General features: G+C 54.2%; 10 protein-coding genes and 2 non-coding genes across 12 annotated transcripts; 5 read left to right on the top strand and 7 right to left on the bottom strand.

The window, feature by feature from the left end:
• The first annotated feature begins 4,034 nt into the window (after nt 1-4,034).
• On the top strand, nt 4,035-4,834 carry BO82DRAFT_355503 (uncharacterized protein). Its single transcript, XM_025635470.1, has one exon. It carries the CDS (start codon nt 4,054-4,056, stop codon nt 4,705-4,707), a length of 654 nt encoding a protein of 217 aa, XP_025490769.1. The 5' UTR covers nt 4,035-4,053; the 3' UTR covers nt 4,708-4,834.
• A 231-nt stretch (nt 4,835-5,065) lies between these two features.
• Nucleotides 5,066-6,792, bottom strand: BO82DRAFT_365912 (S-adenosyl-L-methionine-dependent methyltransferase; the record flags this gene model as incomplete). Its single annotated transcript, XM_025637019.1, has 4 exons — nt 5,066-5,248; nt 5,301-5,409; nt 5,478-6,601; nt 6,664-6,792. The coding sequence occupies 4 exons, from the start codon at nt 6,790-6,792 to the stop codon at nt 5,066-5,068; spliced, it is 1,545 nt and encodes a 514-aa protein (XP_025490768.1).
• A 199-nt stretch (nt 6,793-6,991) lies between these two features.
• On the top strand, nt 6,992-7,064 carry BO82DRAFT_t203. Its single transcript has one exon. It is a non-coding gene; the product is annotated as a tRNA-Lys (tRNA).
• Nucleotides 7,065-7,095: 31 nt separating this feature from the next.
• On the top strand, nt 7,096-7,168 carry BO82DRAFT_t204. The gene has a single exon. It is a non-coding gene; the product is annotated as a tRNA-Lys (tRNA).
• A 263-nt stretch (nt 7,169-7,431) lies between these two features.
• On the top strand, nt 7,432-9,156 carry BO82DRAFT_312904 (MFS general substrate transporter). The gene is made up of 4 exons (XM_025632458.1): nt 7,432-7,870; nt 7,945-8,159; nt 8,216-8,392; nt 8,448-9,156. The coding sequence occupies exons 1-4, from the start codon at nt 7,464-7,466 to the stop codon at nt 9,113-9,115; spliced, it is 1,467 nt and encodes a 488-aa protein (XP_025490767.1). The 5' UTR covers nt 7,432-7,463; the 3' UTR covers nt 9,116-9,156.
• A 78-nt stretch (nt 9,157-9,234) lies between these two features.
• Nucleotides 9,235-11,870, bottom strand: BO82DRAFT_312903 (SLC26/SulP family anion transporter; the record flags this gene model as incomplete). Its single annotated transcript, XM_025632457.1, has 3 exons — nt 9,235-11,330; nt 11,395-11,540; nt 11,600-11,870. The coding sequence occupies 3 exons, from the start codon at nt 11,868-11,870 to the stop codon at nt 9,270-9,272; spliced, it is 2,478 nt and encodes an 825-aa protein (XP_025490766.1). The 3' UTR covers nt 9,235-9,269.
• Nucleotides 11,871-12,760: 890 nt separating this feature from the next.
• On the bottom strand, nt 12,761-15,490 carry BO82DRAFT_355501 (catalase/peroxidase). The gene has a single exon (XM_025635469.1). The coding sequence runs from the start codon at nt 15,315-15,317 to the stop codon at nt 13,038-13,040; it is 2,280 nt and encodes a 759-aa protein (XP_025490765.1). The 5' UTR covers nt 15,318-15,490; the 3' UTR covers nt 12,761-13,037.
• Nucleotides 15,491-16,010: 520 nt separating this feature from the next.
• Nucleotides 16,011-17,410, bottom strand: BO82DRAFT_355500 (uncharacterized protein). The gene has a single exon (XM_025635468.1). It carries the CDS (start codon nt 17,300-17,302, stop codon nt 16,091-16,093), a length of 1,212 nt encoding a protein of 403 aa, XP_025490764.1. The 5' UTR covers nt 17,303-17,410; the 3' UTR covers nt 16,011-16,090.
• A 1,517-nt stretch (nt 17,411-18,927) lies between these two features.
• BO82DRAFT_403346 (A4/G1 family peptidase) lies at nt 18,928-19,796 on the bottom strand (the record flags this gene model as incomplete). The annotated part of the gene is made up of 2 exons (XM_025639380.1): nt 18,928-19,124; nt 19,190-19,796. The coding sequence occupies 2 exons, from the start codon at nt 19,794-19,796 to the stop codon at nt 18,928-18,930; spliced, it is 804 nt and encodes a 267-aa protein (XP_025490763.1).
• A 120-nt stretch (nt 19,797-19,916) lies between these two features.
• Nucleotides 19,917-20,666, bottom strand: BO82DRAFT_108568 (uncharacterized protein). The gene is made up of 2 exons (XM_025629786.1): nt 20,250-20,666; nt 19,917-20,184 (listed from the first exon to the last, which is right to left on the bottom strand). Exons 1-2 carry the CDS (start codon nt 20,520-20,522, stop codon nt 20,038-20,040), a joined length of 420 nt encoding a protein of 139 aa, XP_025490762.1. The 5' UTR covers nt 20,523-20,666; the 3' UTR covers nt 19,917-20,037.
• Nucleotides 20,667-21,415: 749 nt separating this feature from the next.
• On the top strand, nt 21,416-23,028 carry BO82DRAFT_384400 (LEA domain protein; the record flags this gene model as incomplete). Its single annotated transcript, XM_025638100.1, has 5 exons — nt 21,416-21,763; nt 21,883-22,239; nt 22,306-22,475; nt 22,631-22,867; nt 22,995-23,028. The coding sequence occupies 5 exons, from the start codon at nt 21,416-21,418 to the stop codon at nt 23,026-23,028; spliced, it is 1,146 nt and encodes a 381-aa protein (XP_025490761.1).
• A 249-nt stretch (nt 23,029-23,277) lies between these two features.
• Nucleotides 23,278-23,689, bottom strand: BO82DRAFT_403344 (uncharacterized protein; the record flags this gene model as incomplete). Its single annotated transcript, XM_025639379.1, has 3 exons — nt 23,278-23,421; nt 23,478-23,600; nt 23,669-23,689. The coding sequence occupies 3 exons, from the start codon at nt 23,687-23,689 to the stop codon at nt 23,278-23,280; spliced, it is 288 nt and encodes a 95-aa protein (XP_025490760.1).
• Nucleotides 23,690-23,702: the final 13 nt, after the last annotated feature.

The following is a 23,702-nucleotide window of genomic DNA, read 5'->3' as shown; positions in this document are numbered from 1 at the left end:
GACACTATGCAACCAGGTGCAAGCGGTTAGTCAGTCCATATGAAGAAGACGCTATGCCGTCTGTCGAGTGGCGATTGCTTATTGATATGTTTGCTTTGCAGGTGGCTGGCCTATTATGGCAATAAATCGATATGAAATATGGTTTGCCAGCTCAACATATAGGTAGACTGCAGCTAAAGGAAATCCGGTGTTCTTAGCCCCCCTCCATCAGAAATCTATCCATGGTCTCCTGAATCAGAAGTAATAAGTTACATTCTGCATTGTTTAAAGTACTCTAATTGTGCATCAAGGAGCCACAGTACCACGTAAGGGTTACTTGCGACTGGAACACGACTCGAATCAGGCCTGCTTATCGCCTAGGTAGCCACTCATGGAGGCAGGCGTCATCTCACACTGGCTCAACCACTTATCAATACATTTTGGATTTATTGGTGGGCACTCATTGAGCCGTGGTAGATGCTTATCAATCAGTGTCGTTTCCAGTATGACAGAGCCTTGATGGGAGGTATCTGCAAGCCCCTCGAAGGAGTTAAGTAGTTGATTGCCGGCAGCAGGCTCAGTACTATTTCCTTTCTCCTCTAGACTTGTTACCCACTCGCTCAATGGCACGACTTTCAATTTTGGGTTGAGCAGTACCAGTCGCGCTGCTAAGGACGAGACTAGGTTGGCATACTGAACGCGTTGGGGATTGACAAGATGAAAGTACTCAGATTCTTGTTCATTCTTGTGCGCGTACTGTTTCTCAGACAAGCTGATGAGATCACATAGAAGATCTGCTACGGTGTCAACCGGCCAGTCAATCTGACTGGCCGAGCCCAGGGTGTCTAGCAAACAGCCCAATGCAACGGAACTTGACAGCAGCGTTGGGTTCCAATCCCGAATTGGCCACGCATGAGCTTCGCCTTTTCTCCCATCCTGGATTGGACTGACAACCCGACCTAGACGACAGAATGAAACTCGCATGCTCGCGGCTTGGACGGCTTGATCCAGCAACCTGGCCGCAACGACTTTGCTCAGGCCGTACCCGGTTTCAGCCATCTGGGGGGGCGGCAAGGAGGTCTCTGGGGCTGCTGTCTTGTGGTCCCATTGCTTTACTGTGGCAACGGAGGCAACGGAGGAGAGGAAAATAAGATGTACCTTATACCTTGCCTTGTGAGCAAAAGTGATCAGACTTTTGACCCCTGCGATGTTGGGCTCAAAATACGCCAAGGGGCGACTGAAGTCCACTGCCCATTGACAATGTAAGATATCGGTCATACTTCCTAACAGCTGCTGATAGATCTCTCCTGGAAGACCCAGGCAGCGCCCGCCCAGGTCAGTTTTTATATGCTTAATATGAACCTTGGAAGGATAGACCTCATCAACCGCATAGTCCCGGGTCTGCCCTCGATCCAGGCAGGTCACATGGCTAATATCCCCATGATGTTTGATCGCATCGAGTACATGCGAGCCCACAAATCCTGTACTTCCGGTAATAAGAAGGTGTCTTTTACCTGAGACTGAAGAGGCGAGGTAATCCTTATTGGGGCTTCTGTTTAGCGTCTGAGAGTGCCTAGGAGACTCATAAGCAAGTAGATTGTAGATGCGGGTGAACACTTCATACCTCTTCAAAACAGAATCAAAATCCTTAGTCACTTTCCCGCCCTTTAGATGGGAGAATCTGTCGGATAATTTAGCCTGCCATTTCTTTTGGCGAGGGGTTCTCGTTGACTGCCTCGACAGGAAACGTTCGTCCACGTTTCTGACCGCCAGTACCTTTGAGACGAACGATGCGAGAATCTGTGCGTGTTTGAGATCCAGCCCAGCCCCAAATATATTTGTTGTCACATTGAAATTGACTAGCCCTGATTCTAGCTTCCCAATCCGATTAACCAGACCCACTGCAAGAGCATGCTCGGAAGACAAGCAGAGGCTAGTTTGACCGAGGTTGGAAGGCTTGGGGGACTCGCTTAGGCCAAAAATCCTCTCAATCTCAGTCTTGTAGAGCTCGAGCGTCTTGTTTTGATGCACGGAGCCTTTCCCTGTGCGAATAAACAATTTGCTGGGACTCGCTATTACCACCATTCCACGGATGGAAATGATTGTACACCCAGTAGGTGGGATCGGTCGGATATTGGATGAAATGACCCACACTCAGTACTTCCCAAGCCGTTGAGTAGACGAGCTCTGCACAATAATGTCGCCTGCACCTTTGAATATGAGCCTATGCCATGTCAGTCAGAGCCGCTGAGACTTGTGGAGGTCACATACCACCTCCGCCAAAAATATACCGCAATGTCGGCACCGCTTCCAGTAGGTCAGCATTCCACGAAAGCTCATCAAAGATAGATGTCGGTAGCAGGACGCCGTCCAGGTTTGAAGCCTTGAGGGCTGTTCTTAAGGCCGCAACACTCGGTGGTTGTCGAGGATATCCGAACAAGAGCGACCAACCCGCTAGGATCAGATAACAACTGAGGCCGAACGATTGATAGGTTTTGATCGCCGAATGTGCTTGGGTATATGCTCCGGTTCAGACCATGCTTCGGCCGACCGAGAAAATCTGGCAGACTTCAAAGACAAGACCACGGGGCTCGAAGAAGCCCTTTCAGAGGAGAACACGACAGCCTCGGGACTGAGTGTCACTTATCCCCCGAATATCTTGGTGACCGCCACCCAGATTCCTCCCTCGCAGCCAGTCAAGCATGGGGTCCTCTACTGTAGCACGCCTCACCTTGCTAAGAACATTGTAATTGGTCGACGTCTGCCCGATGTCCTTGTGCTCTGTCAAAGTGACTCACAGCCATGGTATCTCCAAGAAAGACTCCCGAGCACCGGTCAATGGCACCTTCTTGTTTTCGGGGGCGACATCAGCAAAGCGTTGCAATTGCAGCGGGTGGAAGCCCGGGCGTGCCAACTCACGCGCCCTAACTCCATTCTTGCTCGGCTCTGTATGCCAGGGGCGACAACGTCCGTGGAGTCAGTCGCAGTGTACTTGATCCATTCCGCCTCTAGGTTCGATGTCCAACCTTCGAGTCTGCCTCCAATATTCCGCCCCTTTGACGATCGGAGGGGCCGGGAGTATCGGAGGGTCTTCGCCGACAACGAGGGGTTTGCACCGGACTGTGGCATGGCCTACTCGCTCTATGATATCGCCCCTGAGGGCTGTGTGGTGTTGTTGCGTCCTGACCAGCACTGCTCCCTAGTTCTTTCATTGGAGGACGCAGACATGCTAGAACGATTCTTTTCACTGTTTGTACCGATGTGAATGTGAATAGAAGCGAGCGATAGTTGGACCCGGGTATCAGAGCCTTTAATAGTACACTATACTATACTACAGAATCGGCTTTCCCGCGGCAATTATTAGCCCCGTCTTAGTCTGTACCCCTGGACAAATTGGGATTGCGTTCCACAATAATCTGACGAAATCTTTTCCCCTCAGACCCTGTCCCCTTTCTAACCATTAACTTATCTCTCTCAATGGTAGGAGTTCCTCGAAGTCGCGGCTGTCGAAACTGTCTGCAGCGCCGCATCAAATGCGATGAATCCAGTCCGGGTTGTAGACGATGCCGCGACCGAGGGGTGTCCTGTCCTGGTTATTCTCGAACTCTCAAATTTTGCCCTGAAACCCCTCATATCTACAAACCTCGACCTCGATCAAATAAAGCCCGTGCCAATCAAGATATCCCCATAGCATCCGCACCAGTTCTCCGGCGCATTCACCCCCGTGGGCTCCCCATCGACGAACTCCTAGCACCGGCCCTCACCCACCATGCTTTTTCCACCCAACACGGAGAAATCTTTTGCAACTGGATTGCCACCAACTACTCCTGCCTCTATGCTACCTACGAGACCCATGTAGCCCTCGATCCGATGGTCTACATGCGCCATGACCTGGCCACCGCTCCCGCCGTGGTGCTAGGGGCAGTCTGCGCCCTGACCACCCTGCACGTGGCCACCGTCCACGCCGACCGTCATCAGCGTCTACTGAGCTGGGAGCGCTACGGCGACGCCTCGGCGCAACTGCGCACTACCCTCGCACCTCGACCTACGGGGGTGGTAGTTGTCACAGATGAGATGCTGTTCGCCGCCATCCTCTTGGGTCTGTATGCCATGACGGATGGGGCGGGGTCGGCGGCGTGGCTGGCGCATACCCGCGGCATCTCCGACATGTTCCGATTCCGCGGTCCTGGCGTCTTGACCAGTCGCATCGGCCGCCCGCTCTTCGTCGCCTACCGATCTTTCGTCCTGGTCGAAGCATTTTGGTCGCGTCGGGCCTGTCCCTTCGACACCAGAGACTGGAAACACGTGATTGTGCGAACGGCGCTCGCGATGGAAGAGCCAGCCGTCCGGCTCTGGGAGCTGGCCTCCTGTGAGATCTTTGCATGCCCGGGCTATCTGGCTCGCGCGGAAGGAGTGCTGCGCTCACGGGATCTCCCCATCAGATTGGCGTTGATGGATGAAGCGCGCCGAAGCAAGGCCAACCTGACTAGTCTGGGCTCACAGCTGGCCTCCTTGTCTGTTCGAGGCGAGTTTGTGCAGACCAATCTCAACAATATTGAGTCCGCGACCCGCTTGTTGACTGGTCTACTCCGGATGCTGGAGCACACTGAAGGTGGTCTCGAAGATCCATGGGCATTGCTGGATTCAGCAAAGATGATTGCTAGCGATACTCAGAGCGGATTCGATTCGGTTGCCATGTCTATGGGCCTGAAGGGCCTCACTATTTAGTTCATGGCTGGCTGGCTTTGAATGCAGATTTGCCGACCGTAGATAAGATAAGCGTATCCGATAAGATTAGATAAGACAATGACAATCTGGTCACGTGTGGCCCGGTCGCTGCGTCGGGTCTCTCGGCTGCCACAACTGACTGGTACGTTCAATCTTGCATAGGCCACTGTTGACTTTGAGGGGTCGGGTTACAGCAATCGAGTGGCTCAGTATTCAGATACTCTAGTGAGTTGCTACTTGTCACCATTCGTTCGATGTGGTGGCGTAGTCGCGTTCGAGAAGTCTAGTTCGGAACATATTTTACTGACACCGTTCTACCACATGCTCCCACCCACTATGTTCCGAATTGAGAGATTCTTCATGGTAGTCTCGACTTGCCCGCCATTCTGCTGGCAGCCAATGCAGCCGATAATCCAAACTGGGAGGAGACTCCGTTGATCCGGTGGGTCGAGTTAAGGTTCTTCACCACCACAAACTGGTAGCAAGTGGCACTACCCTGGCGAGAAGCAATGACCGACCAAGCAAGAAACAGTTCCCATATCTATAGTACGATTAGTTGTTATGCATGTCTTCTAGCAGTCTCAAAAACGTACTCTAAACCATCGCTGACCATATGTGGCCTTGATTGTCTCGGCGTTCCCAGTCCAGTTCCGATACCACCTCCAGAGAGTGCCCGAGTAGTGCACCCCAACGGTATCGATACTGTTATTAAGACTGGTTAATCCCCATGCCACACCAATGCTCGAGTCAGGTACGGAGAGCACACTCACCTTTTGATCTCGAATCCGGCCCGCTCCATGGCCAGGACGTAATACCACAACGGGGTCGAGGCATCGGCGCCGCGAAAAATGTACTTGTTCAGATACAGGCCCCAAATGAGATCCTCATACTGCCACGCCTGCCGCAATCCCGAGAGCTGAACATACATGGCCCCGTCATCCTTGAGCAGGTCGTAACACTGACGGAAGAAGGTGGATAGCTTGCGAACGCCGACGTGCTCGCCCATTTCGATCTGGGTGATTTTGTCGTACTGGGTCCGGGGAATATCGCGATAGTCCATGCAAAGGATTCGACTCTGTGCCTCGGAAACCCCGGCGGCCCGAAGTGCCTCATTCCCCCAAGCCGTCTGATGCTGCGCAATGGTGAGACCGGTGACTTTGGCCCCGTAGTTGAGACTCGCAAACTTGGCTAGGGTTCCCCAGCCACAACCGATATCGAGCATCGTCTCCCCCTCCTTGAGACCGAGCTTCTCACAGACAATCGCCATCTTGTTATCCTGCAATTCCTCCAGGGTTTCCTCTCGGTCTGGATCCGAGATGATCCCCGAAGTGTAGACCATCCGGGGACCGAGGAACCAGGCGTAGTGATCATTCCCGCGGTCGTAGTTGGGCCGAATTTGCTCCTCATCCTGTGACTTGGTGTGGAAGAGGACGTCCCGGGCGAATGTCAGGAGGATATACTGGAATAGCTCCCAGGTAAACCGAAAGTTGGCCCAGTCGTGGCGGTACTCCATGACATCTAGACAATCGCCGTTGAATTCGACCTCACCGTCGAGATACATCTCGCAGAAGGTTTGCAGGGGCACTTTGATCCGACCGTGCCATTTGGCCCGATCCGCTTCCTTTTTGAAGGTGACATATTGTTCGATGGGCCGACCGGGTAATTTGACTTTGGTGTTGGTAGGAGGGCTACAGCTCGAGGTCCAGGTCCAGAAGGCAATGAGGATCGGGAATAGAGTGACCAGACCAAGGCACACTCCGGTCTTCATCCCTCCACCGATTGTCCATGTCAGGAGCGCGGGGATTCCCACGAGAGCACTGATCAACCAGAGATTGGAGAAGGATTCATTGCCAGGTCCGTCAACAGGTAGCGGCGGGTTGTGAAGGGCTGGGGACTAATCATGCGTCCATTAGCATGCATTCTTATGGGGACCTAGTAGTGATTAAGAAGACTGACCGTGGTTAGGGCAACTCCACCGTTCTGGTGGTGGTCGTCGGGAGTGAAGGCCGAGGGCTGGGGTGGTGGAGTGGGAATACACTCGATGTCGTGGGGAAGATTGACATTCTTTGGTGCAGGAGGGGACATCTTGTCTAAGTAGCCGAGAGAACTGGAATTCAAACAGATTCTGACATGGTGAATGGAGGAAGACACTGTTGTTTTGTTGTTTTGGTGTTCAGTCATTCTTCCCCCTTCGCGGTCCGCGGGTCCCGAGCCAAGGAGGTTTCTGGCTGGAGACAGGGCCCAAGGATATAGGATCTACTAGCTTACGACAACCCATCAACAAGCCCGGCTAGCTCAATCGGCAGAGCGTGAGACTCTTAATCTCAAGGTTGCGGGTTCAACCCCCGCGTTCGGCTATAGAATCCGATTCTTTCTTCCTTCACCCCAGCCGGGCTAGCTCAATCGGCAGAGCGTGAGACTCTTAATCTCAAGGTTGCGGGTTCAACCCCCGCGTTGGGCTTTCCTTTTTGCTTCATATTTTTTCTGTTCCGCGTGGTTCCTGGAGCACAAAACCTGCATAATTACTCAGCGATCTGTGCAAGCAGGCTATGCTTATCAGTAGCGGCGGATTTCACCATCTGCAAGGCGTTTTCGCCATGACCATTCAGAAGATGGCGTGTGACAGCCACCCGCTTGTGTAATGCTGAATATCCAAGCGTCGCTCTTCTGCGAGCCTTATATAGGTCGAGATAAGCCTGTCCCGCGGCTTGCTTCTCTCCCTCCCTTCACCACCTTCGAACAATTGTAGAGACACGATGGCCTCGCTTCGCAGTTGGCTGGCTATCCGACTGTGGGGGCCCGAGCCCAAGACCCGCGCTCTGCTGGCTAAACTCGACATCACTCTTTTGCCCTACTTCTCCTTGGTTTGGTTTCTCTTTGGCGTCACCCGATCCAGCTATTCGTCCGCCTATATCAGTGGGATGAAAGAGGCGCTCGGATTCCAGGGCAAGGAGTACAACTACATGAACACTGCCTATCTGGTGGTGTATGCGGTGTGCCAGATGCCCGGCACCAGTCTATTGACCATCGCCCGCCCTAAGTATGTGTTTGTCACCGCCAATGTGACCTGGAGCGTCTTGACCCTGATCACCTACAAGATGACGCGGGCCTGGCAGGTCATCTTGCTGAATGCGATTGAAGGAGGCTTCTCGGCCATTGCCTAGTATGTCCACCCCCAGTGCCCAACCCAGGATGAGGGCATGATGTTTGATGCGCGGATGCTGATACTGGGACCAGTGTCGGCGCCCAGTTCATTCTCGGCTCGTGGTATCAGAAATCCGAGCTCGGGATGCGGGCAGCAGTCTTCTGCGTCTTTGGCCATATCGGCACAATGGCTGGGGGATGGATCCAGGCTGGTCTGCTGGCGGCACTGGCGGGCAAAGGGGGTCTGCCAGCCTGGAAATGGATCTTTATCATTGTTTCCGTGATGACCGTCCCGGTTGCACTCTTCGGTGGGTGTGGGCATAGCTCCCAGAAGTTTAAAGACTACCTAACAACTTGTGTCTAGGCTGGGTGTTCATTCCCGACCTGCCATCCCACCGGTCCGCCTGGTATCTCACCGAGGAGCAGAAAGAGCACGCGGTGACACGACTCGGCCTCGTGCGCAAGCAATCCTGGGATGCCACCGTCTTCAGGCGTGTCTTGCTCAGCTGGCAATTCTGGCTCTTGCCGTTCATCTTCATGCGTATGTTGCTCCTGGTGTCTTCCTTCCGCCACTCAGACTCCTAATAATCGGCCAGTGTACTCCCTGTCGGTGCAAGAGGTGTCCAACAATGTAATGCCCTACTGGATGGCTTCCAGGGGCTACTCGACCATCCAACAGAACAATTATCCTACCGGAATCTATGCCGCCGCCATCTTTGGCACGGTACTCTACGCCATCATCTCCGACCGACTCCAGTCACGCTGGCAGGTCTCGCTCGCAATCGGCTTCACTTTCGTCATCGGCTCCGCCATCCTCGTCTCCAGCCCATCCACCGACGCAGGATACTTCGTGGCCTTCTACCTGATCGGCACCACCTATGCGCCCCAAGCGATCTGGTACTCCTGGATGGCCGACGTGACCGCCCATGATCTCCAGCTGCGGGCCATCACCACCGGGTTTATGAACTCGTTCGACTTTGCCTTCGTCACCTGGTGGCCGTTGATCTTCTTCGCGGCCGACGATGCGCCCAACTTCCACAAAGGGTATATCGCGAGTTTGGTGACGGGGGCGTTGACCATCCCATTTATTGGACTAATTGCCTATCTTGAGAAGCGAGACCTGGCGAGAGGGAGGATTGGCGTGACGACGAGAGAGCCTCCTCTCATCGATGAGCGGAGAACCTCGCGCGAGGGAAGTCCGAACACTCCAAACAAGATGGGCGATGACTCTATTGTGGTGCGACCGGCTGAGGTGGGTGTTTAGAGGACATCGACGATGCTGGATCCATGCTATGATCTTAGCACCCGTATGTAGATAGAGGACTGGCAGCCTTGCTACGAGTAACGTAAATGCGACCGGTCAAAGTTGTGCTGGTTGGATTCATGCATTATTCTCTCAGTACGTAGCACTGCCTAACCTACAGCTTAGAAGGCATCCCCACATCCTCTTCCAAGCTCTGATTGACCGCCGCCAAAGCTCCCGTAAGATCGGCATGAAAATTTGGCCTATTGACACCACTCAATATGGCGACGCGTCGCCGCGGGCCTGCAGACACAGCCTTCCCTGTGTATAGAGCTGGTGGCGTCGTTGTGACGGCATTCTCAATATCCGACGGCAAGTCTGATTCATCCAGTGCAGACTGTGCCATTGTTGTGGTTCGCATGCCTTGCTTATCAATCCAGCCCTTGCCACTGGCTTGAGACTCGGCATCGCTTCTACGCATCGTCCCCTCCATCTGGCCCTCATCCCACTCCGCCAGATCTATCACCATGCCCGGTGCGGCCTCCGGGGTCAGAAGTCGCCCAAAGCCAGCAGCCACCAGGGCACGCTTGGTCCATTTGTTGTTCACATGCGCGAAGTGCCATTGCACCGAATTAGGGGCCGCATACCGATCCAGCTGTTGGCGGACGTCAATCAGGTTCTGGATGGCACTGATATCGACATTGTTGACAGCGGAGAAGTCAAGAATAATAGCCCTAAGTAAAGGCGGGGAGGCAGACGGGTCCTCCACGCTGGACTTTTCCGCACTTTTCCTCGCGCGGGGACCGGGGTCGTTCCACGGCCTGTCCCCAGGCTTGGCGTACCTCGCAGGATCAGTGCGTCGGGTGCGATCGAAGATGTGCTGGACGAGGTGGTCGGTGTAATGATTGGCATTGGGATAGTTGAACCCGTCCGAGAGACGGTAGATGAACACCCCCGGCGTGGGTTGAACCGGCTGGATCACCGGGTTGGAGCCATCCGCGTGGGAGACCGGGAGATAGAGCGATCGTGGAGCAGATTGAGTGTAATCATTCTTCGTCAGGTCAATCGTGCTGGAGTCATCCAACAAATGGTCTCCGATGACGGAGTGGATTTGCACCTGCCCTAGAAACTGCCCGCGGGCTTTGGCGATACGAAAGAGTAGAACCGCCAGGGACATGCAGATCGTACAGTAAATTCCGATCTCAATGGTCGAGAAAATAATGACTATGATCCCCACCAAACAAATGATCGCGTCCAGGGGGGCGACCTGCCAGAATCTGTAGATGGTGCTCGGTGGGGCGATAAGGTCCCCCACCGCGTGCACAATCACGGCGGACAGAGAAGAGGAAGGGATGAAGAAGAACAGAGCCGGCAAGGCATAGATAGCCAGCAGAACCACCACAGCAGTGATCACACCGGCCAGAGGCGTACGCACACCGGCTTTAGCCTTGATGGCCGTGCGTGAGAAGGAGCCGGTGGCGGGATAGCCCCCGAGGAATGGTCCCAGCAGGTTCGCAATCCCAATGGCGATGAACTCTTGCGACGGATCAATGGTATAGTTGTTGACGCGACCGAATGATTTGGAAATAGCAATATGCTCAATCACCAACACAATCACAGCGGCTGGCAGCTCGTGCGCAAAGGTTCGAATGATAGCCACGCTGATTTTGGGAACTCCAGCGTGCTGGAAGCCGTACGGCACCTTGCCCAGCAGCTTAAAAGCCGGATTATGGCGACGGTGCAGGTTGACCGCCGCGCTGACCATCGTGTAGAACAAGATGACAAACACAGTGCGTAGGGTAGAGAGGAAGAAGAAAACCTTCGCCTTGTGGGGATATTTGCGGGAGCCGTAATCACACGCCGACCGGATGCCATACAGCACGGCCAAGGCAGTCAGGCCCATGGCGGCGTCCATCTGGGAGGTCGGGAGATAGCGCAAGGTATCAATGATGACCTTGTATGTCGCTCCGCGAGTCGAGAAGCTGGCAGTCTCGCCGAGAACAGTCTTGATCTGCCCAGCACACACGTTGATCGCCGAGCCGGTCATGAACGCTGTGATGGCTGGCAGGGGAATGAAATCGACGATGAACCCGAGACGAGTCAGTCCGAGAAAGGTGACAATGGCACCACACACAATGGCTAGAGCTCCCGCGATAGTGGTCGCCTCGATGTCGGGGTATTTCTCTTGCGTCTCGATGATGATTGTCCCGACGAGAGTAGACATGACTGCCACCGGCTAAGAGAGTGGAGGATAAGTCAGTCAGTCAGTGGGTGTATGACATTCTGAGGTCTTTTCTTACCCCGATGGTGATATCTTTGGAAGTGGCGAAGAACCAATAGATCAAAACCCCCATGAAGGAGGAGTAGAGCCCATATTCCGCCGGCAGCTTAGCCAGGATGGCATAGGCCATGCCTTGAGGAATCACCACCGCACCGACGGTGATACCTGGAACCACCATCAGTCAGTCTTTCCAATCCTTGTGGTAGGCCATAAGCCGCACTTACCGGCAATCATGTCCCCAATGAACCATTGCATATTATATGACCAAATCCATTGCCAAAAGGGAAACATGTTGTAGAAGTAGTGGCGGACGGCCCGTCCAGAGGGCGTATGCTCCCGCACCCAGTCGCCGAGGGTAGGTTCAGGCTCGAGATAGTAGTCGACATGTTCGTTGGCCGTGCGAGGACCAGGCTTATAAGAAGGAGGGATTGGACTAGAAGGTATAAGTTCAATTCCCAATACTTTGGCCGCAAGACGGCCTACCTTACTCGACATGATCCAAGCCTAGCAGGTGAACTGCACAGAGAAATATTGGACCGGGCGATGGTCATGGTGCGGAGTATGGTGTGGCATATAACTATATCAACGTACATCCAGCAGTGGCAGCATTATGGGGCGCGATGTCGTGATTTTAGTTCCTCCATGCTCATTTGGTCTGCTGGCCAGCCCTACCAGGGTCTTAACCTGCTTCCTCGTGGATTTGACTCCTGGCCATTCCTGGAATAGCCGAGCGACGAGACGTCGAGTACAATTGGCTTCTCGGCTTCGATTCTCGTGGGAGGATATTGCAATTCTACGAGATCTTCCCGGCCCTTCCAGGAATGGTCGCTAGATGACACTATCCCATGTTCTGGTAGCGTGTGGCGTGGGTCGTAGCAGGATAGTCTCCAGTCCGTCGATGTTTCGGGTTGCTACGCCCACACCGTGGTCAATCTAACTCAGTATCTCAATAAAATCAGGCTATACATGTTTCATTGTGGCATACTCAGGGTGTGATGATCAGGCTCGTCATAATAATCAGCTGGCTGGCTCTCCAGGAGTGTGGAATGGGTGATAGATAGTCTAGGGCTGGGTGACGGAGATAGATAGGGCTGACCCACCCGTAGTAGGGCTGACTCCATTTCTTCCCCCCCCTGAACCACACAGCATCAGACCACTCACACCAGGTGTTTTCGTTGCTGCCTAAACTGGGTCCGCCTGCATGTGAAATACCTTCTTTTGACTGGACTGACGGGTCCGATCCCTACCCACACCAGAATGCTTGTAGACTAGTTGTCACCTTCGTGTTGCCAGGAGTCTATCTTGTGCTCGACTGCAATAGCTTTGAATTATCCACAATCAACACGAGTATCTGGATGGTCAAGAGTCAATCCATCATAGCAAGATCTTTTCCAGTCAAAGTAGCTACTGGGGAAGCCATTTAGCCGTTTTGCTATCCGATACGAAAGTTTGAAGGGCATTGCCCGTATTGCCCCTGATTTCAACCCCGAGAAGTTGAAATGCAAAGCTACCGAGTTTGCTACTGAATCATGCTTCAAACATGCTTCGACTCCACAAACTTCGTTGAGACTGCTGCAACAGCACAAAGCATCAAGGGAATATGATAAGCTAATTTCATTGCGAAACTTTCATTACAAACAGACTAGCCGTGCCCAGGCAGAACTACAGTCGAGATGACACAATCGACTGCTTCTTGAGATCAAACCGATCCAGGTTCATGACCTTGTCCCAAGCAGCCACAAAGTCCTTGACAAATCGAGCTGGACCATCTACACTCCCATAAACCTCGGCGATCGCCCGCAGCTCAGCATGCGAGCCGAAAACCAGATCCGCGCGCGTGGCGGTCCACTTGCGCTGGCCGGTCTTGCGATCGGTGCCCTCGTACAACTCCCGGCTGCCATCGGTCGCCTTCCAGGCCGTACTCATATCCAACAGATTGACAAAGAAGTCGTTGGTCAACTGGCCCGGTCGGGAGGTAAAGACCCCGTGAGATGATCCATCGTAGTTCGCGTTCAGCACGCGCAGACCACCGACCAGGACGGCCAGTTCCGGCGCAGACAGGCTGAGGAGGTGCGCCTTGTCCACGAGGAACTGCTCTGTGCGCACGCGCGGGGTCGAGCGACCGTAATTGCGGAAGCCATCGGCCACCGGCTCCAGATGACTGAAGGATTCGACATCAGTCTGTTCCTGTGAGGCATCTGTCCGACCGGGGATGAAGGGGACCTGAATGTTATGGCCCGCCTCACGAGCCGCCCGTTCAACGGCTGCACTGCCCGCCAGCACAATCAGATCGGCCAGGGAGACCTTCTTTCCGTTGGGAGCCGAGCCGTTGAATTCTTTCTGAATGGATTCGAGGGCGCTTAGGGTCTCCTGCAGTCCGGGCTGTCGGTTCACCTCCCAATCCCGCTGGGGCTGCAGACGAATGCGGGCGCCGTTGGCACCGCCACGCTTGTCACTGGCCCGGAAGGTCGAGGCAGACGCCCACGCCGTCGACACCAGCTTCGACCGGTCGACGCCACTCTTCTCCAGGATGGTGCGCTTGAGGGAGGCTATGTCGTTGGCATCGATGAGAGAATGGTCGACGGCAGGGACGGGATCCTGCCAGATTAACTCTTCGGTGGGGGCCTCAGGTCCAATGTACCGAGTGCGGGGACCCATGTCACGGTGAAGGAGTTTGAACCAGGCACGGGAGAAGGCATCGGCAAGCTGATCGGGGTTCTCGAGGAAACGACGCGAGATCTTCTCGTAGGTGGGGTCATAGCGGAGGGAGAGATCGGTAGTGAGCATCGTCGGCCGGTGGCGCTTGGAGGAGTCGTAGGCGTCCGGGATAATGGCCTCGGAGTCCTTGGCCACGTACTGGTGAGCCCCCGCGGGACTCTTGGTGAGCTCCCAGTCATAGCGGAACAGATACTCCAGGTAGTTGTTGCTCCACTTGGTGGGAGTCTTGGTCCAGATCACCTCCAGGCCACTGGTGATGGTGTCGGGGCCTTTGCCAGACCGGTGATTGTTCTTCCAACCAAGACCCTGCGATTCGAGGCCCGCGCCTTCAGGCTCTGCCTCCACATTGCTAGACGGGGCAGCCCCGTGGGTCTTGCCGAAGCTGTGGCCGCCAGCGATGAGGGCGACCGTCTCTTCGTCGTTCATCCCCATGCGACTGAAGGTGACGCGGATGTCCCGAGCCGCAGCCACGGGGTCAGGATTGCCATCCGGACCTTCGGGGTTGACATAAATGAGACCCATGTGCGCCGACGCCAAGGGCTTCTCCAGGTCTCGCTTGTGAATGTCGCGATGGGGGGACTGATCGCTATCGACCACCCCCTCGGCCGCCACACCGGGCTTGCCATCGGAGTATCGGACATCGTTGCCCAGCCAGGCTGTCTCGCCACCCCAGTAGACCGACTCGTCTGCCTCGAAGGTGTCCGGGCGCCCTCCAGAGAAGCCAAAGGTCTTGAAACCCATGGACTCAAGGGCAACATTGCCCGTCAGCAGCAGCAAGTCGGCCCAGGAGATCTTGTCGCCGTACTTCTGCTTGATGGGCCACAGGAGCCGACGAGCCTTGTCCAGACTTACGTTGTCCGGCCAGCTATTGAGGGGGGCAAACCGCTGTTGCCCCTGACCTCCCCCGCCACGGCCGTCGAAGACCCGATAAGTGCCAGCACTGTGCCAGGCCATGCGGATAAAGAGACCCCCGTAGTGGCCGAAGTCGGCGGGCCACCAGTCCTGGGAGTCGGTCATCAGGGCATGGAGGTCTTTCTTGAGGGCAAAATAGTCCAGGCTTTGGAAGGCAGCGGCATAGTCAAAGTCGGCCTTCAATGGGTTGGTGGTGGAGGTGTGCTGGCGGAGGATGTTGAGCTTCAGCTGCTCGGGCCACCAGTCGGTGTTACGCGTGCCCCCGCCGGCCACATTGGCCTGTGCCTTGTAGGGACACTTAGACTCGCCCATGATGATGATGGTAGTATTGGGGTTTCTCAGTCAAGAGATCTGAGAAGGAGGATGCCAAGATGCAGTAATGCAGTGGTGATGATGGTGATGATACTGAAGATGAAGATGAAGATAAAGATGAGAGAATGGATGGATGGGAATCAGAAAAGAGGGGAAGAAACCCGACCCCGCACTCTATACTTATACCTCAACAGTGAATGCAGTCCGGTAGGACAGCCAGGCTGGCCAAGACGGCATGAGTAATGGACAACTGCCTCGCCCTTCATTTGCTGACTGACCACCGAGGGCCAGACACGTGGTGGGGATGAAGCCACCCTTCGAGGCGGGGGATCATCGGCACTGACGGCGGAATTGGTGAATAATCCTCATTCTACCACTGGGTGTCGACATCATCACTTTACGCCTGCTGACTTGATTTGACCCCGCAACCCATGGAAATTCCCTATATTGGGGGAGGGGGGGATCAATTGGCCAGCCCTAACTGGCTGACTGGCTGACTGGCTGACTGGCCACTGGCTTCGTAACACACCCGGGTCCAGACCCCCTTTGACTAATCAGTGGTTAGTCATCCGCTTAGTGAGGATCCCTGTCTCGACTGAGTTGGATATATGAGGATCTATCAGGCGTAAGGTATGGATGGTATCATATCCTGAGTGATTACGGATCAGAGTACTCTAGGCAGGTCCATGAATAAAGATGTGGTATGGGGTATATGATACACATAATTCTAAAATACACCGAGCCATGCTCCAGCTCCCTTGAACATAACCCCTCTACTTGCTCTCCTCCTTGGCCTCACTCGCCAGCTTCTCGATCTGGTCCTTTCGCTTCTTCAACACCTGCTGCAGCTCCTCGACCGTCTCCTTGAGCACTCCCTCCGCCTCCTTGCCCTTCTTCTCACCCACCGTGCGCAGAGACTGCAGCTGGTTCAGGATGTCCGATCCGCCAGGGACCATCTTACTCCACTTGTCCAGGTCGAAGGAGCTGTTGTTCTTGGCCTGATCAATCTTCTCCTTGACGAACTTCTCCACCTGCTCCGTCTTGCCCGACGAGGCCGAGTCCTTGACCAGACCCCACAGCTCGCCGAAGTTGCCCTGCTTCAGCGCATCGGCGTTGTTCTCCACCAGCTCCTTTAGCTGGGGGTTCTTGTCCAGGTACTGCTTGCTTTCCTCCAGGCCCTTCTGCCACGCCTCGTCGCCAATCTTCTGCAGCTTCTCCTTCTTCTCCTGGATCAACTGGCGCACCTTCTCCGCCGACTGCACGCTGAATCCCTCCTTGGCGATGCTGGAGACCTGCTCCCAGGTCTTGTTGACCTCCTCCTTGGCCTGCGGGCCGTACGCATCGCCCATCTGCTTCAGCTGGTCCCAGCTGCCGCCGACCTTCTCCTGCAGCCAGGGGTGGTTGTCGAGGATATCCTCCGCCGCGTCGCCGGACAGCTCGGCCAAGCGACCGAGGTGTTTCTGCAGCACGCGCAGGGCCTCGAAGGCGGTATCCGCATTGGAGCCGCCCTTCTTGGTCACGGCCTTGATCTCCGAGTAGGCATCGCGCACAATCGAGTCAAACTCGCTGCCGTGCTTCTGCTTGATCTTCTCGAGGTCGTCGAAGGCGGTGTCGATGTACTTGCGCGCGCCCGGGATGAAGCCGGCGTAGCTCTTCACGGTGTCGCGGAGCCAGTCGAAGGCGCGGTCGGGCTCAGGTACATGCTCAACGATCCCCTGCTTGACCTGGTCGGCGTAGTTCTGGGTCTGCTTGACCGTCCTGACCACCGTACGGGCGCCAGAGAAGTGGTACCAGGCATATCCAGCGACGAGAGTGACCGCACCGCCAGCCAGACCGCCAACCAGGGCGGGGTTGCTGCTGCTGCTACCATTGGAGCTAGATTCTGCGGACGAGGACTGGAACCGGGCGTTGGAGTAGCGGTTCTTGAGGGGGTTGGTGCGTTGCTGTCTGAGGCAGCGGGTCGCGACTCTGGGGGTTCGGTTCATCATGATGTGTGGTTGTGAGGGGGTTGGCAAAAGAGTCTTTTGTGTTGTAGAAAGAAATTGAGGGAATAGTTGAGGTGGCGGTAGTCAAGTGATGGCTGGTAGTTCGTGATTATAATAGTCTGAGAGAACACCGCACCCGGGGCAGATTCCCAGGACTATAAATGCAGCGATTCCGCAACCGTCAAGACCCCGTCGAGACCCCGTCAAGACCCCGTCAAGATGACGTACGCCCAGAGTTACGGGCCGCTAAGCCGCATTGGGTCCATCTCAATCTCGCCAAGACCCGATCTGGCTCCGGCCCAGCGACCCGGTGCCCACGACGTAATCATTCCTTCATGCTCGCTGTCAAGGCAGAGCAGCTACGAGTGACAATCCACAACAAACCTTTACACGACACCCACGTCATGCTTCAAAGCCAGGAAGAATAGATGAGACGGGGATTTCCTGTGTTGGAGGAGGCCGTACCTGACGCACGGACACATTCCTATCCAATGATCTCGACATTACCCAATGTGCAGGAAGCATAGCATAACTTAGTCGGGTATGACGATCGTGGCTGTTGAGGCGGACCCCCCTGAGTTGTTTGTGGATGGGTTGCTGGTAGCGGGAGACTTGACTGCCATCTGTCGGGAGGCAAACCTCCTTACGAGTGTCGGAAGTATGTATCACCGTCACGAGGGCTATGGTAATGACATGGATTTCTTGGAGGATAAGACAACGCTTGGGACAATATATATAGCTGCTGGTGGCAACGAGTAATAATCATCCCAACCGCTATCTGTATCATAATGTCAACAAGACATAACGTTTGTGGCCACGGCTCCTCCCGCTGCAGGGGACTTGGCCATCACCAATCATAGCAACTAGGTCCATGGACGAGTTCGATGATACAATTAAAACTGTCTTACATACAATGTTATTTGGATGATTCTTGCTCGGATTAGTTTGGAGGTAGACCCTGCACCCGAACTGTGTGCCTGCTGGCAGGATCTGAGACGGACGAAGATATATATTCTGCCAAGCCAAAAAAAAAAAAAAAGGGTACCCTCCCTAGCGAGCTAGTTTACAATTTTGGAGAAAACCTCGCCTAATGATCAAGGTGCAAGAATATAGAGGTCATGATGGGTAGGATTATATACACTCATAAAAAAAGTCTTTGTCAATTTGATCACTTGAGCCGAATCTGGATTCAGCGATTATCGAGACCCTACCAACTTCTGAATTATCTCGATGAGCTCTGACAGCCTGGCCAGAGAGGGCCGCAGTATCGTCTCGTGTACGCAAAATGGTCTTATACATCTTGCATCATTGTCTCTCCCATCAGAGTCTACCATACAGTCATGCAACTGCTGATGCTTCCAGTGTCAGCATCAGCACTACTACGAAAGAAATTTACATGCACAACAATCCAGGAAGCTATCGTGTCTCATATTGACCTGCAAAGATATACTTGCGGACAGAAGCCGCCACGACTATATCTAACGAGTCACCGATTGCCTTTCTTGAAACCCGCTTCAGCGTCTCCAGCACTGCAGAACCTGCTGCCATGTCCTCCGCAAACCGCGCTCGCACATGCAGAGTCACCTGCTGCTGTGTGCTCCACCACGATAAGTCGCCAGGATGACTTAGACGTAGGAGATAGTGACCGAGGAGTCGCTGTTGATAGTGACATCGGTCACAACCTTGCCGGACTCCTCGATCTCGATAATGGTGGCGTCGTCAAGGCCGACGCTCTCGCCGCCAGCGGCCTTGGCGACGGCGCCGGTGAAGGTCACAGTGCCGAAGTCGACCAGGTTAACCAGGGAGCCATTCTCCTCGAAGTCTATGCATAGGGTTAGTAAGGCGAACAATTTTGCTATTTAACTCACCACTCAGACTCAGACTCACCTTCAACGATCCACTCAGCATTCTGACCACCAAGCTTGGCACTGGAGTAAGGAGCAGACAGTTTCTTGGTCACAGTCTGGCCAGTGCTCTTGTTCTCGATGATAGCAGTACCGCTGGTGGAAGAGGACGACTCAACGATGGCGACGATAACATCGCCGGCAGAAATATCGAGGCTGCCGCTGAAGTCGTAGGCGTAGTCGGGGTACCACTCGTACCAGGCATCGTAGGAGGCGCGGCCATTGGTGAGGGTGAAGTCGATACCGGTCTGAAGGATGGCGTTACCGTAGGTGTCACCGTCAATGCCCACCCAGGCGGAGGCGGCACCGCTGCCGGTGCCGGTGGGCTCGGGGACAGTGAAGGTACCAGTCACAGCCGTGTAGGTCGCAGCAGCCGAGGGGGGGCTCTCCAGCACGGCACCGGACCAGTTGGAGCTGTACTCAACGTTGGTCTGGTTCTTGACCGTCGCGGGGCGGTTGACAGCCTCGAGAGGGCGAGAGCCCCGAGTACCAGAAGCGCGAGCCTTGACACGAGCTTCGAGGCCGCGGTTGGGGATGGCGGCGACGGTACCAGCGAGGATGCTAGCAGCAATAGCGGCGGTGAACTTCATTTTAACGGTGAATTGGCGAGAAACTCGAAGTGAGCAGTTGAGAAAGTTGGAGTATTGAAGCTAGAGATATCCGCGATGGAGCAGAGAATAGAACTGGCTGATGGTGATGGAGAAATAGCATTCGGAAGGGCAATTCACCAAGTATTTATGCTTCCCAGAACGAGCCCTCCCTCCTCCCTCCTCATCCTCGTCCTCGTCCTCGTCCTTGTTCTGAGAGATATCCTCATCGCATCATTTCACCTCATTGTATCCTGGTCATCGCACGATGAGTCTTGAGAAGACCAGAATCACCAGTTGAGACTGTTCGCGATCGCAACGCCGCGGTAGAAGATGTCGACATGCATCGGACTCCGGTGGACCAACGCGATGCCTTGAAGAGTTCTGCAGGCTGAAGACTGTGAGGACTGTCCATGCAGGGTCTTGGCACTCGCCTTAGCGCAGAGGTTGGCGCACTTCATTACCTTCAATATGATCACCACATCCATTGCGCCATTGACGTGAGGTTGACCCCGTTGACCCCGACTTCCCCGAAATTAATGCATGCGCATGCCAACGGCATACTCGCCATGTCTTCCGATCAACCAAGACACTATGCGCGGATTTGCAGCTGTTTATCGAGCTGACTTCGAGGACAGAGAGATAGGAGATGCAGAGAAGAATTGCAGCCCCTTGGTGACCCGGTCGGTGCTGAATACCTTGGCAATGGCGTGTCCACCCGAGGGGCATTGAAGCCAATATTTGCCAATATTTTAGGGGCGGAGTTCAGGGTGTCATCCGCCGGCTCCTGCAGATGAAGTGCCTGCAGGATTAATCTAAGCGTGCGGGGTGCAATGGTCGCAATGGTTGTTAACGCGGTTGCGTGATTTCACATACCGGATGAGTTGATGAGGAAGCTTGCAGCATTGGGTTGGATTATGCAAGGGTTATGTAGAAAGCAAGCGAATGAGTCAGCTTCTCCGTGCATTTATCTCGTGGCCCTGGAACATTCCTGAGTAAACAATTCAAACAGCTCAAACAATATAAACAATACCAACAATCCAATTAGGTCAAATGAGTTAAAACAGTATAAACAACAACAACAACCATCACTTACCTATGGCTAACCTTAACTTTGACTACTCCCACGGCTTCTGTTAATCTATACATCCACTCCCTCACGCTGCTTGTTACCTAATCTTGGAAATCGAAGCGGTCATCCCATTTCATTCACAATCCCAAACCTAAGACCCCGTTGCTACTGCGCGATCAAGTCCCCCGCAGCATCCGCTCGATGCGCCCACTCAGTCAAGTCCTGTCCTTGGCAGCTTCGCAATCCGCTCCTCCCACCCAATTTCCCGATGTCAACATCTCCATTCGCATCTCTGACTAGATCCCCACTGATGATGGTGTCGGAACGATGATGAAGCGGTTGAGATCCATCGCCGTCAAGCCAGAACAAAAACCACATCCCCATCGGAACCTTCCGACGCCGCTTTTCCGTCTAGACCAGCAACGGCCCTGCCCCCTCGACTATATCGATTCGATAGAATGTCCGACTTGTGGAATCGGTCTTGCAAAATGTCCAGTTCTTGTATCTTGAGTGACCTGCTCGATGACATCTGCTACACCTCAACATCAAGATGGAAGATTGGGATATCAGCAAACCGCCTGCTCCTCTCCCAAGCATTAACCTCACTCGACTCGGCCCAGGGTTCTCGTTCTTGCTGCTTCTGTCGCGGAGAGGTCAAGGCCCAGGGTTAATCCTTCTGGTGCCCAACACTGATCACTCGCTGGACATCATTGATGGAGTCCCATCACCCCTGATCAAATGGGCGGAGGAAGGATATTCGGTTGTTGAACTCCAAGAACAAGCTTTGGCTGGTGTTAGTGGTCATGATGCATTTACCATCGCCTTGGACGCTTTGGCAGCTAGCAAGGACTGTGACAATGGAAAGATAGGCTTAATCGGTATGTCCATCTCCCCTTCCGTGAAACAAGGAGGTCGACTCCTGGCCCGGGGGCAAAGGGTCGTACTCAACTGTGGACTTCCGTGGCCACAATCATTCCTAGCCTCCCGAGCATCGTCGCGACTGTGATATATGGATAGGCTGGGGCTAGACTCCCAAGGGCCTGTACTCTGGCCGCTCATCCGATCCTCTGCCACCTTGCGGGCACAAGACCCAAGCCTCAGAGCCGCCAGACCAGCCAGCCCTCCTCGAAGTATTACTACCCCACCGCCAAATCCTTTTTATTTGCCGCGCCCTTCACCGACGACTTTCTGTATGGCCCGGAGTCCATTTCTCAAACTCACAGTCTGTCTTTTTTAAAGCCTTTGATGGCAGGCCCGTACTTTGATTTGGAGATCATCTGGGACGAGCACACCTTCTATGAATTCACCGACCGAAGTGTGGAGCACACTATGAGTACCATGGTTGCTCAGCCATACGTGAAGCACGTTCCGACGGTGAGGATACTAATCTCTCCTGCGAAGCCTCTTCGGCTGAACTTAGAAAGAGACTGATATCCCTAGCTTACCGGCGGAATTGGTCGCGAATCTCTTACTCACTGCTACCGGCACAACTTCATCTTCAACAATTCTGCCGATACTGAGATAGAGCTGATTAGCCGAAGCCTCGGCATTGACCGCGTCATCGACGTGTTCATCTTTAAATTCGCCCATGAATGGGAGCTGGATTGGCTGTAAGTCGTTCAATTCAACTCTCTTGCCCCAATACGTTTCCAATCCCAGGTCCACTACGTCTACTCTAATACCGATCACTAATCTCCGGGACGCGTCTGCCCGGAGTGCCCCCAACGCACAAACGCGCTGCAATCACCTTCGCGGCAATGGTGAGTATCCGTGGGGACCGACTGCACCACGAACACATTTCATGGGATCAAGGTACCGTGCTCGCACACCTCGGGCTTATACCGGCTTATTTGCCTTTCCCCTGTCCGTTGCCAGATGATCGGAGGGTTGAGTACCGCGTGCCAGTGTGTGGGATAGGCACGGCGGAGAAATTGCGAGATCACACGGTGGTCCCTTCGAACCAGCTCTTCGAGTATAAGGTGCGGGAATACTTGGAAGAGCCGTGAGTCACTGTGTTTAAAGAGCCGCGCCCCATACGGGAATCTTACGCTCAATTATCAACCTTCCACGTCAGTAGATCATGATGCCAGGATTCTCAAAAATGACTTGGTCAACTCTCTAATGAACAGGCAAGATAGCGAAATGCGCAATGCGCGTTCGTAGATCGCACTATTTCGCATACTAATGGGGCGGGCTACGTTACAATGGTTGTCTACATAGCACATCGGGGCCGACTTCTTCATTGGCACTGGAGGCAAGCTCACGATGACCTAGTGTGTGGTATGTCGGGACTAATGGCCAAGCACTAAATCAGCTAGACCTGGAACCCCGATACGCTTTTCAGCAATTTTCGACTCTGCAGCATCGGAGGAAACAAATATTCGATGGAGAACTGAAGACCAATCCACCCCTTCAAAGCTTCGCACGGCTGTCTAGTTTATCCATCTTTGCGTGAGTTCTGACAATGGCCCTGTAGTTTGGAAAAAGCCCTTGTGGGTCGTACTTCTCGCGGATCTTAAGGAATTTTGCGAGCGCGGTATCACTCAGAACCCGAGTCTGTGTGCAGTGGTCAGTTTCTGTAGCTAGACAGGCTAAGGCCAGACAAAACGTACACTGGCAGTCTCGTTGTTCATATCAATCTCGGTGATATACTGTCCCACAGCAACGGGGAAGGCTCGCTGGTAGCGGACCCTCATGTGATTCCAGAGGGCGGGCTTCGATTGCGCCTCGAGCAACTGGAGGGACTGCCGTCAGTTGGGTACGGCTGAATGAGCACCCCTAGGTCTTCACGTACCTTTCATACCGGACAGCTTGATTCATTCATGATGGCGTTGATC

Source organism: Aspergillus uvarum (genome assembly GCF_003184745.1).
Source record: "Aspergillus uvarum CBS 121591 unplaced genomic scaffold BO82scaffold_36, whole genome shotgun sequence".
Classification (NCBI taxonomy): Eukaryota; Fungi; Ascomycota; class Eurotiomycetes; order Eurotiales; family Aspergillaceae; genus Aspergillus; species Aspergillus uvarum.
Note: the sequence above shows the minus strand (reverse complement) of the source record. Positions and strands in the feature narration are given on the sequence as shown.